We start from the raw sequence: 10,934 nt of genomic DNA, 5'->3' as shown, positions 1-10,934 counted from the left end.
TACCAAAAATCAGCCAAACTTCTGCATGTGATGGGCACTGCTTGTTTAACACCTATCATCCAGGCCAGTGGGGAGGGAATGCCAATTTTACCATGAGGACACTGGTCCTCTCTGTCACACCTGATGCTAGGAGCCATCGTTATTTAATGACAGCGTAATATACACACATGGAAGAAGGGCAGTGTGGCACACTGCCTTCTATTTGTGCACCGTCTAGGCAGGCCCGTGGCACTAACTTACCTAAACCCACAGGGAAATTACCAGAGGGAGGCTGTGTGTGAATAGTAATAATTAAAACAAAAATAAATCAGCCAACCAAAACCTAGAAATAAAACCCACAGACCACTCACACAAAGGAACCCATCTGGTCATGTACCAGATGCTGCTTGGTGGTATTGAATCCAGCTGGGGTCAGCAGTCCCCGGGGAGGCTGCTGCTCAGCGAGCACATCTCGGAGCTGTACCTCCCAGAGGGAGACCTCACTTCTGTCCCTCCCTCCTTGTTCTCTTCCTTCACAGAATGACAGCACAGAGTAAGAGGGAAAGTAGGGGGAGCCTAATGCCACAACCATCCGAGCTGCAAGCAGTGCCAGGACAGCTAACATCTCCCCCGCTTGCTTCACCCCATGCAGCTTCACCCCATCCACAGCTGCCCAAACATGATGGTGAACATGGACAGCAATCTGCTGTGCGAGCTAGGAAAGCATTTTCAGCCTTTGAGCCTTGCCTCCCCTCCCAGCACACTCTACATTCCCTAAAATATCCCCCTCCCAGACTCTTTTGTCTTTGAAGCCCTTGCAGCCCTTTTGCTCCCATGTGTGACAACAGGAGCCAGCCCTTAGCTTCTGGCCTGACAGGGTGGAAGGGCTGGGCGGGCGTGGAGGCGTGCTTGCGTGCCAGAGAGCGAGCAAGTATGAATAGGGCCAGCTGGCCACTCTCGTGCCCCATCATTTCCATCTGATATTCCCTGCTCATTGTCATTTTGCAGGCCACATTCACTAGCACAAAAAGACTAGGGAGCAAGCAAATGCACAGATACTTAAAGGGAAAAGCTTTATTTCTTATTTTCTTAGATCATAGTGGACTGTAAAACAACAGGGAACAATGAGCTCAACCTTTAATAAGCTTGTTTTCTTTCCTTTTTTTTTTTTTTTTTTTTTTTTTGCCAGTCAAGCTTCCTTTCTTTTGTTTAATTCAAAACAGAACAAACAACCAGGAAATTTTTCTCACAAAAACATGCTTTTTTAATAAAAAAGAGAATAATGTTTATTGAGAGGGATTGTTTTCTGGATATGTACAATAGTAATGCAGGAGAATTATGCTAACAGAAAATGCCAAACATCATGACTTGACTTCTGAAGTATGAACGGTCCAAAAAGCAATGTCCTTAGAGCAACGTCTAAGTCAACAGGAACAAGTGAACAGTGTTATTATTTTTATTTTTTTTACAACAAATTACCAGCCATTATGACTGAAGACCTGACACATAATAACCTGCAGTGAGATGTACAGAAATCCATAAGACAACATAGAATTTACACAAGAAGGTAACTATTTGTGTAATAATTTCCTCCAGAAAATGGAAGCATGTTCTAGGCAGATAATTTGGGAAAAAAAATAAAGAAAAAGAAAAAAAAAAAAGGAAAAAAAGAAACAAACAAAAAATGCTAACATTGGATATCCTCAGTTCACAGTGAATGCCAGTCTTCCTGGGTCCAAACGCTACCAGTTTCCCCTACCTGCATCCTTTCTGCCTACCCACAATTAATCCCTTTATTACCCAAAATTACTTATACCCGAACCTTCCTGTGCTATTTCCTCTTCGCTGCAGCTCTTGTCTACATGCACTTTACACAAAAGAAATACAAACTTAGACATATCCTCAAGTGAAAGAAACATACACCTTCCCGGCATGAACAGCATTAATCACAGCTAATCATTTCAGCACTAAGTAATGCCACACAAAACATCATACAAACCCCGTTAATCAAACTCAGTAGCAATAACTCTGGGGGAGGGGAGAAGATGGAGATTAATAATTGCCACCAGTTAAATCTCCTGTGTTGCAGTGCTTTGAAGTGATTTCTTCCACTGCCTAACTTCACGACTTATTTATATTTTCTTACCCAGAAACAGTGAAAGGTATCGGTAAGTGTTAAGAGGTTGGTTTTATCCCTCACTTCTGCTGTGACCTTCCCAGGGAGGACGCAATGTAAAATTCAAGACCATATTTTCCTTCAATTGTTACTCCTATTTTCTTGATAAACTCAGCTCAGCCTGGGTTGTGCACTCCCAACTGCCAGACGCAATCCACTGTGGGGCTCTGTTCCACCTCTATCAATCTTTACAAACAGCCTTCTCAAATCAACTTCACCCAAGGGTTAACGTGCCTGTCCCAACCCAAAGCATGCAGTCATTAACAGTGACCCTGCTTGAGGTGTGGGAAGGCGATGCTGTGCTCCCATCAGCTGTGTTTTCGATAGCATACTCCTGTGAGAATCACCTCAGCTCTTAAAAGGGGAATAGTTTCCATGGGCCAAATCACAATGTCAACAAAAACACAAACTATGATTTGTCTACCTGCCTTCTACCCACCAGGACATATATTTCTATTTCTCAGCAGTGTGTTCCCTGCAGTATCTCCTAAAATGAACAGTGGCTCCAGTAATTTCTGCATCTTCAGGCTTTCTCCTGTTTTTGACAAATGTTACCTTATTTCATATATATCCTTTTCCATAAGCATTATTGGGAGAGGACCATGATGTTTAATTTTATTTTGAAAATTATGCCATAGTTTCAGCAGATTTGCTGGCTTCTGTGCTGGAAGGAGTTTATGTCTCCCTGAGGTCCAGTAAATCTATGAGGTTCAGCTTTTGTACCTTTTAAACTTCCTACCTAAAGACAAATGCAGTGGTCAAAATCAACTTCTTACTCTGTGTGGACCAGCTAAAGAGCTGGAGCTAATGAATGGATTTAGAAGAGGAAGCGGGGCTGGGGATGTATTTCACACATCAATACATCAATATAAGGTATAATATTTTTGCACTTAGAACTGCATGTCCTCTCCTACTGTCAAAGGAGTGTCCAGCAGAAGGAGCCATGAGGAACTCTGCATCTTGGTGCCAACACTAGTGAACTGCTTGACATGAGCCAGCCGACATGGGGAGCAGCACACTGCCACGACACCATGTAACACGACGTATGTTTGTTTACTCATACCATCAATTCTTGGAATGAGTGGCTTGAGGAAGCCTGAAAACAAGCATGGCCTCATTTACTGGAAGGCAATTCCCCCAAACTGCTGTTCAGTTTCATAAGCACTGAAGGTGCTGAACAAGGGCTAGTTGATGCTTTGTAGGATAGAAGTCCACAAGGAACAAAGCCAATTGTAGTATTTTAACAGGAGAAATTTGACGAAAATTGCTTTACATATACAACTTCTAGAAAATTATCCTTCTGAGAGATTAAAAAGTAGTGCAAAAGAATTAGTGTGTGTTGGAATTGCTAAGAGCAGGGGAAAATTGGGTTAGAGGAACCAACCCTTGCTGAAGTGAGATCAGGTTTGGCTGCTGTAATCTAGGCAGCAATTGCCTCTTTGCATGACAGAGCAAAGGTAAAACAGCAGAAACTGCAGCTGCTCTGGTCAAATGTGTTCAGAGAACTTCAGTGATTAGTCTAGATGGCACCAAATTATAATACCACAGTGCATATTGATAAGAAATGCTATGGAGAAATTGTTTGATTCTGTGCTCTTTTAAACTTCAGATAATCTGCAGGCTACATCTTGAATTTCTTGCTCCGTCTTTTATGAATGCTAAAAGAGACAGCTTTTGAGTAGGAGCTACAGGATTTAGCTTCTGATTATTGACCTGACCGCATCTAATATACCTATTAAGTATAACCATCCCCTGAAGGCAAACATACCCAGATGAAGAAAACATGGAACAAAGCTATATGAAAGTGGAGACAATATTGAATTAAAAAATGGGAATTCATCACCCTCCCTGATTTTTTATCTTCAAATGGACACGTTTAAATTTCACAAGGAAACTTCTTATTTTTGAAAAAAAAATACTATTTTGTGACACTATCTATTTGACTGAAATTCCAAGCAGAAAATACATTAAAAATATTTAAATACTTCTGAGAGATTGTGAAAGTTTAAAACTTTTTAAGCCTTATTCAGTATCAAACTAAATTTTAAATTCCATCTGGGGAACAGAAACTTCATGTTTTAGCTTGTACCAGTCAAACTAGCGCTAAACAGATAAAATAGGAACTTGCAATACCCTCCCCCCAAAAACATAGTTCAGCAGAGACATATTCCTGACCACAGTTTGTTTGGTTTTTTTTCCCAGAACAGGAGGCTGTAATTATAAAACAAACAAACAAACAAAACCATCGAGGAAAAAAAAAATCTTTTATGAGAAAGTCGATGACTGTAGAATATGGAAAAAATGACCTTCCAAACTGAAAGGAGAAGCTGAAAGAGCCATTAATTGAAATGTCATATGAAGAATGGAGCTGGTAAGAAAAAGCAAATATTTAAAGATGAGAAATATTTAACAAGTCACTGGATTAATTTCTCTGCCAAGTTCATCAGAATCAACTATACTTCTATTTGATGTCATGGACATCAGGTAGAACCTGAATAGCCTTACTGGTATAAAACAGCCTTGGGGGGCCTCTTTAGCTCAGATGAATTTATCCAGAACAGATTTAATGCAGAAGTTCTGTCAGTGAATGTGTGTTTTTCAATGAGGTAAATCCACATCGTTGTTGAAGACAAACAATTGCATTTTATGAAAGAAAGTTATAATTGCTGTACAAATATCTGCTCATTCTTCCATCTTTTACAGCTTGATCTGATGGAGTTTCTTGTCCTAACAGAATCCAGCTCTTCTATTTCAACAAATCCCAGTGCTAAGTATGAGACACTCATGTCACTTGACATACCCAATTTTATGTCCCTTCAGTGAGCTCTTCTGAGTTTTGGTCTTCTTCACTGGTTTCTCACCATCTCCCTTCCATAGAAATATCATCGTGATTAAGCAAAAAAAAAAAAAATTAGGATCATATTGAGATTTCAAGGTGATTCCTTCTCTGTTTTCTTTGTTTCCAGCCTAATTACATAGGCTTAGCAAGTAGTTTACATTTTCATGTTTTCAAACTACCAACAAACTGTAGCATTCCTCAAATTAAAACAGCCTCATTTTTAAAAGTTTGGGTCTTACTGGGATATAACTTCATTAAAAGAAAATGGGCTGGAAATAGGTCTCCAGACAGAGCTACAAATGCTTTAAAATAATTAAGAATTCTTGTTCCTCCCAATTCTTCCTAATGACGCAGTAGGAATGAAAGAGTTCAATGGGAAGTGGCAGTGCCCCAGTGGCAATGGATAGATGGTTCCTGCAGACTGCTCAGCACCTCTCTCCCCATTCCCCTGAAGACAGCGAGGATAATGACTGACAAGTTGGTGAAACAAGGTCTGTGCTCCTTGTTCCTCACCATACCACCACACAGACACGGGTGCAGGACCACTGCACAGTGGTGGATGTCACTGTCTGCACTGGTCCCCCCACCCTTAATTATGATTATTTCCACTGAAAGGCTCATCTTCGTTGCCTCTTTCATTGAACTAGTTTGTGGAATTAATACCTATGTTAAATACCTTAGAACATTAGCCATATATTTCAGTTCAGAATTATTTTTGTCTTTCTGTGTACTACTTTTAAGGAGGAACATAAGACACGATAATCAGATTATTTAACATGGCAGTGTATACACACTACTAGGAAATAATACTAATGACAATGTCTGTTCTATTATGTTCAATGAAAAAGATGATTTGTAAATGTTTATGGTAGTCCATGATTTAATTTAACTATAACTGAATTGGTTAAATTCACAATTTAAACTGTAGGTCATCTGTATGTACATCCTGTATTTGGACAGTTCCTATATTATTGGTATATTGATAAAATCAATGTGTTAAAATACTACATAATGGCCAGTTCGTTGGCTGAGCACTCAACACATGGCATTTTAGCAGTCAGAAAGGGAAAAAGTGAAACAATTTGCATACTTCAGTTCTGTAGCAAATGACTGCACTGACAAGGTCACCATGCCAAATTGACATCATCCACACCACATCCAATTTCTAAAAATCTTCCAATATTTGCATGGTGATGCCTGTAAAACCTCATTAAGTGTCAGACTCTTAGGGTTTTTTCCCTCTTGCCTGTTTAATAAGCAATTTATTTTTTTAATTAAGAATTCAGTATGCTTTTAATTTATACAGGAAAGAAAGCCTGAGTGCTCTGTGTTGTTTGTGGTAACATGGCTAGCTGTATAAAATGGCATTTCTTCCTCTACTATATCCATAATTGCATTTCCAAAGGTAACCCTCATTGAATCAGATAACTAGCAATTTCTTTTGTAATCAGAAGCTAATTAGGTTGTTGTTTACAGTACAAGTGATCAACAGCTTTTATTCTGGATCACACAGTGTCAAAGCTCTAATAATTTGTATTAAATGTAATAGAGATACCGTAATCAAACCAAATGTATAAAATCTTCAAAAAGGTATGCGCTATACTGGGAGGTTATTAAAATTCCTGATACTGCTTAAAATGTTTAATGTGCTGAATACAAATGATATTTTAAAGAAAGCTTTGTGGATCAAAGATGGATTTAATAATTGTAATGTTTATGAATTTGTTTTGAAAATATTTTAATTGGATAATGTCAGATTTTTGAATTATAACACTATGCTCATTACCATTTCAATAGGTTATACTATCAGTTCCTTTTGACATAAAATAATTTGATTTATTTTTTTAAAATCATGAATCTCATAATCTTTTTTCTGTTGTCACTAGTTTTCAATAATTTGATTAGCTTCCACAAGAAGAGCAACAGGAACCACATGGGCTTTGCTGGTAATGATATGCTATATATTCTTCAAAAGCATCTCTGATGCCTTTGAAAGTAATTTGCAGTTTCTTATCAGCACAGAATTAAAAAGTAATATTGTCTAATTTGTTATGTTCAGTGGCACATGGCACCCTAGAATTCTATCACATACACAGTGCTTTGAAACCTATATTATGTGACCATAATCAAGAGTACATAAGTGAATTTTAGAATTTCTGAAAGTGTTTATTATTAGCTAAGAAAAAGCTCAAAAGATGAACTTGTCAATAGGTTTAATAATCTCATAGTAAGATGTGTACTTTGCATACTCTCAAACTTCATTGCAGTTTATAAAACAGTAATTTGTACCTTATAGTTGTATTGCAAATAACTGATCCAGACATTTCAAAGCAGGCCTGTGCATAATTGTGTGAGTCTCAATGTAAATATGAAAATTCAACATGATGAACTCTTTGCTTGGTCACGTTATCTCCTACTTCCAGGAAAAACAAAATCTGATTACTGTTGATCATTTAGACATAACTGCCTGTAACAGTCACCAAGCCATCACAGTAAGGTATAAGGACAGCCGTAAGGAGAAATGTTGCCTATTTGATGACACTTAAAGCTTTAAAGAATCCCTAAATACCACAGAAAACCATCAGCCAGCAGTGGTTGTCAACGTCACTGAATGAAAACCAAAGTGTTCAAATCTTGCATACCGGCAATATTGGCATCCAAACCATTACAATGTTTAAGGAATAGGTCTTGCAAACAGTTCATCATGCCAGCAATCCCATGGGCTGCAGTAAGAACTACTATGATGAGAAAAGCCTGTCACATGGGTGAGCGTGCATGATGCTGCCTTGTAATTGGATCAACCATCCTTCCGTGTTGGTTTTAGCCATCTCAGAGATGAAACTCAGTTATCGTACCACTGCATCTTTTCCCTCTACAATGTTGTGATAAGAGAAGTAAGGCATGAAGTTCCTGTAACTTTCTGAGCTGACACTATCAGCTATGTATAAACAGATAGTGCTGTTTTAGTAGAGCAAATAAATTGTGTATCTTTTTTTATTAAGAAAAATATAATAACTGGACTATAGTATCACAACAGAAGCAGAGAAGACCAGCAGCTGTATAGCTGAACTCCTGTAGCAAAACTTGTTTCTACTGCTCATCCATGAATTTAAAGAAATATATGTTTATGAAGCTTTCACAATGGCTGCTTCTTGTTAATTTATAGAATCTTCACCCTTGTTAAGGCTAGATGATTATAATTAAAAGATAAATGTACTGTTAGAAAGTTCTATGCCACACTCTATTTTTATGAGAATTTAACTGAAAGACATACATTATACCTGTATGTGAATTATAATGGCTTCTCAGCAGGGAATGCAGAATCACTTACAGTACATAAACATTTAAAGAGGAAAATGCTAATACACTGAAAGAGTTTAACATCAGTAGCAATTTATCAAATGAGGAAGTTTCATAAAGTCCACTCTCTGGGAGAACATTCACCGTTAGACAAAAGCCTGGCATCCTGGATAGTCTGAAGTTCAATCAATTTGAAAACCAAAACTATTCAATGAGATAAATAGGATCTTAAGAAAAACTGCCATCCTCCTTCTTGGGTAAAGGCTAGAATTAACGTAATTATTAAAATAATCCAACCAGCTTGCTTTACAGGCAAATTTACACACTGTCTCTTTAAAACACTGCATGCCCAAAAGCCTTTTGGGTTTGGAATGTAGCACTGCACCAAGTATTTCACAAAGCCTCTAAATATCACAAGAAGCTTTTTTAGAGAGAAAAAAAAATTTCCAGCTGACTGAAACTGTTCTAGCAGGAGTGCCTCAGCTTAGCCCCCAGACCTGGAATTCCAGATAAACAACAGAGGACAGGAAACAGATTTTTTTTTTTTTTTTACACGTCCTTTTGTAATGCAGCTACAAGACGACTGATGAGCTTAGGAACAAACAGAGTGAGAGTGCAATTGTCATCAGAATGAGAGATGTGCTTGCGTAGAAGCTTGTAGGAAGAGCAAATGAATTCTCTGAAGATATGTGACTGGTGGAGACTCCTGCTGTGTTGTCTTTCCCAATAGCATTCTGCAAAACACAACACTTTCCTTGGTCACCATTACACATTTCCATTGCAAAATATTCAAATCTATGTCATGAAATTCATCAGTTCATGTCCCACCCTCCACAGTTACCTATATATCACAGCACAGATTGAAATATCTAAAAAGCATAAAAACAAAAGTGAAATGACAACATTTTAAAGTTAAAGGATAAAAATATCATTCATGTATAGCACCAGCACAGCATGACTCAAAAAAAAAAAAAAAAAAAAGGAATAACGTAGTAAAAAAAAAAAGTGGTTCCATGTGTAAAACTTGCCCTTGTTAAACATGGCCGTTTGCTTTAGCCATCTGTGTTTACACCAGTTTACTAAAAAAATAAAATAAAATAAATAATAATAATAATAATTAAAAAAAAAAAAAACACACACAAAAATGCAGGACCCCCAGTGAAACTGCAAGTTCTGCACAGTCAACAGAACAACTTTGATAACAAGTTACTCCTGGAGGCCAATAGATAAAATCTAATCCATGGGATCAGAAAAGATTGAGGCTTCTAGCCTATTAAATTTTTTCTTTCTTAATTTCTCTTCCCCTCATTGTGGCATTATTTACATGCCTTGTATCTTTGCTACCAATAATAAAGCAGTAGGCGTAGGCAAGTATAGATTGCCAGATTAGAGTGAACTATTTAAGTAGGAAGTGTAATGAGTATTTTTAATTGCTTATCATCCTCAGCTAAAAAAAGTAAAAATAAAATGCATGTATAATCACAGAATCGAAACAATTTAGACTGGAAGGCCATTAAGGTCATTAAATCCAATCACTCCAAGTAAAGTTGCTCATACCCTGCCTACTCTGGGTTTGAAAACATTCAGGGATGTAGCTTCCTCAGAGGGATCAAGCCTCCCCCATGCTGAAGAGACAATCAGAAAAGGTACAAGCTGGAACTATGCAGAAGTGCAGGTACCAAGAATGAGTATAGAGCATCAGTTCCCACAGAAACTAATAACTACAAAGACAAGGAGCAACTCTTGGACAGATCTTCATGCCACTTGCCTTCCCTTTGCTATCATCTGATAGGATCCTCACTGTCTGGAAGTCCTTGAGCTACAAACTGTTGGATGTACTAGGAGGCACTGAGGGACTTTTCACAATATGCTTTCTCTCATCTTATATTCAACCCTTATCATCTGTGTTTTGGAAACTGTCACAGGATGTGGGTTAAGGTGGACCAGCAAATCTGATGGCAAGCTACAGTTACATGGGCCTTCTTGTGAAAGGTCTTTAGCCAGCATGCGATGCCAGCACATCCATTAACTTTCCTGCATGCTGTTAACATAGCCTTGGTTCTTCACATGTCATTAAACTTTATTCTAGTATCTACTGGAAATTCTTAACAGAACCTAAAGATTTAGAACCGGGCTACAGAACTGCCATTGTCTGGAAACACTGTAAAACTTGGATCAGCAGAGGAGAACCTAAAATATATGGTCACATCCACTTGGTGGCTTATACTACTACAATAGGTCTTGCTGTATAGTTGGTGTTTCACATTGTAAAAATTAATTTATGTACTTCACTAATTATTAAGCATCCTGAAAGACTCAGTCCAAAGGATATGGACCGACAGACATGGAAACCGAAGTAATGTTCAGGTCTGAAAGGGGCCTTGGAGGTCAGGCTCAGAGTAGTCAAACAGCACTGGAAGGTTATTTCTCTTGGGGCTACCAGTCTGTCTTCTGATGAGAACATCAGTTCAGGCCCAAAATTGTTCGTTTTTTTTTAGTGATAGAATGATGTCCAGCATGTTTCTCTGTATTTATTAAAAGCCTTATAATCTCGTGTTCCTACAGATTATTAACTAATTATACATGCTAGGTACAATGTTAATTACCATGGGATTTGCCTAAACATGTACAGCTATTAAA

At 38.0% G+C, this 10,934-nt stretch overlaps 1 protein-coding gene across 1 annotated transcript in view; it reads right to left on the bottom strand.

Annotated features, from left to right (window-relative positions):
• Positions 1-1,173: 1,173 nt before the first annotated feature.
• GFRA1 (GDNF family receptor alpha 1) overlaps positions 1,174-10,934 on the bottom strand; it is a 145,756-nt gene continuing 135,995 nt past the window's right edge. Inside the window, exon 9 of the mRNA XM_082764717.1 lies at positions 1,174-9,028. Within this exon, the coding sequence (XP_082620843.1) occupies positions 8,867-9,028 (162 nt within the window). The 3' untranslated portion in view covers positions 1,174-8,866. The remainder of the gene's footprint in view (positions 9,029-10,934) is intronic.

Source organism: Aythya marila, assembly GCF_965140915.1.
Source record: "Aythya marila genome assembly, chromosome: 7".
NCBI classification, from domain to species: Eukaryota; Metazoa; Chordata; class Aves; order Anseriformes; family Anatidae; genus Aythya; species Aythya marila.
Note: the sequence above shows the minus strand (reverse complement) of the source record. Positions and strands in the feature narration are given on the sequence as shown.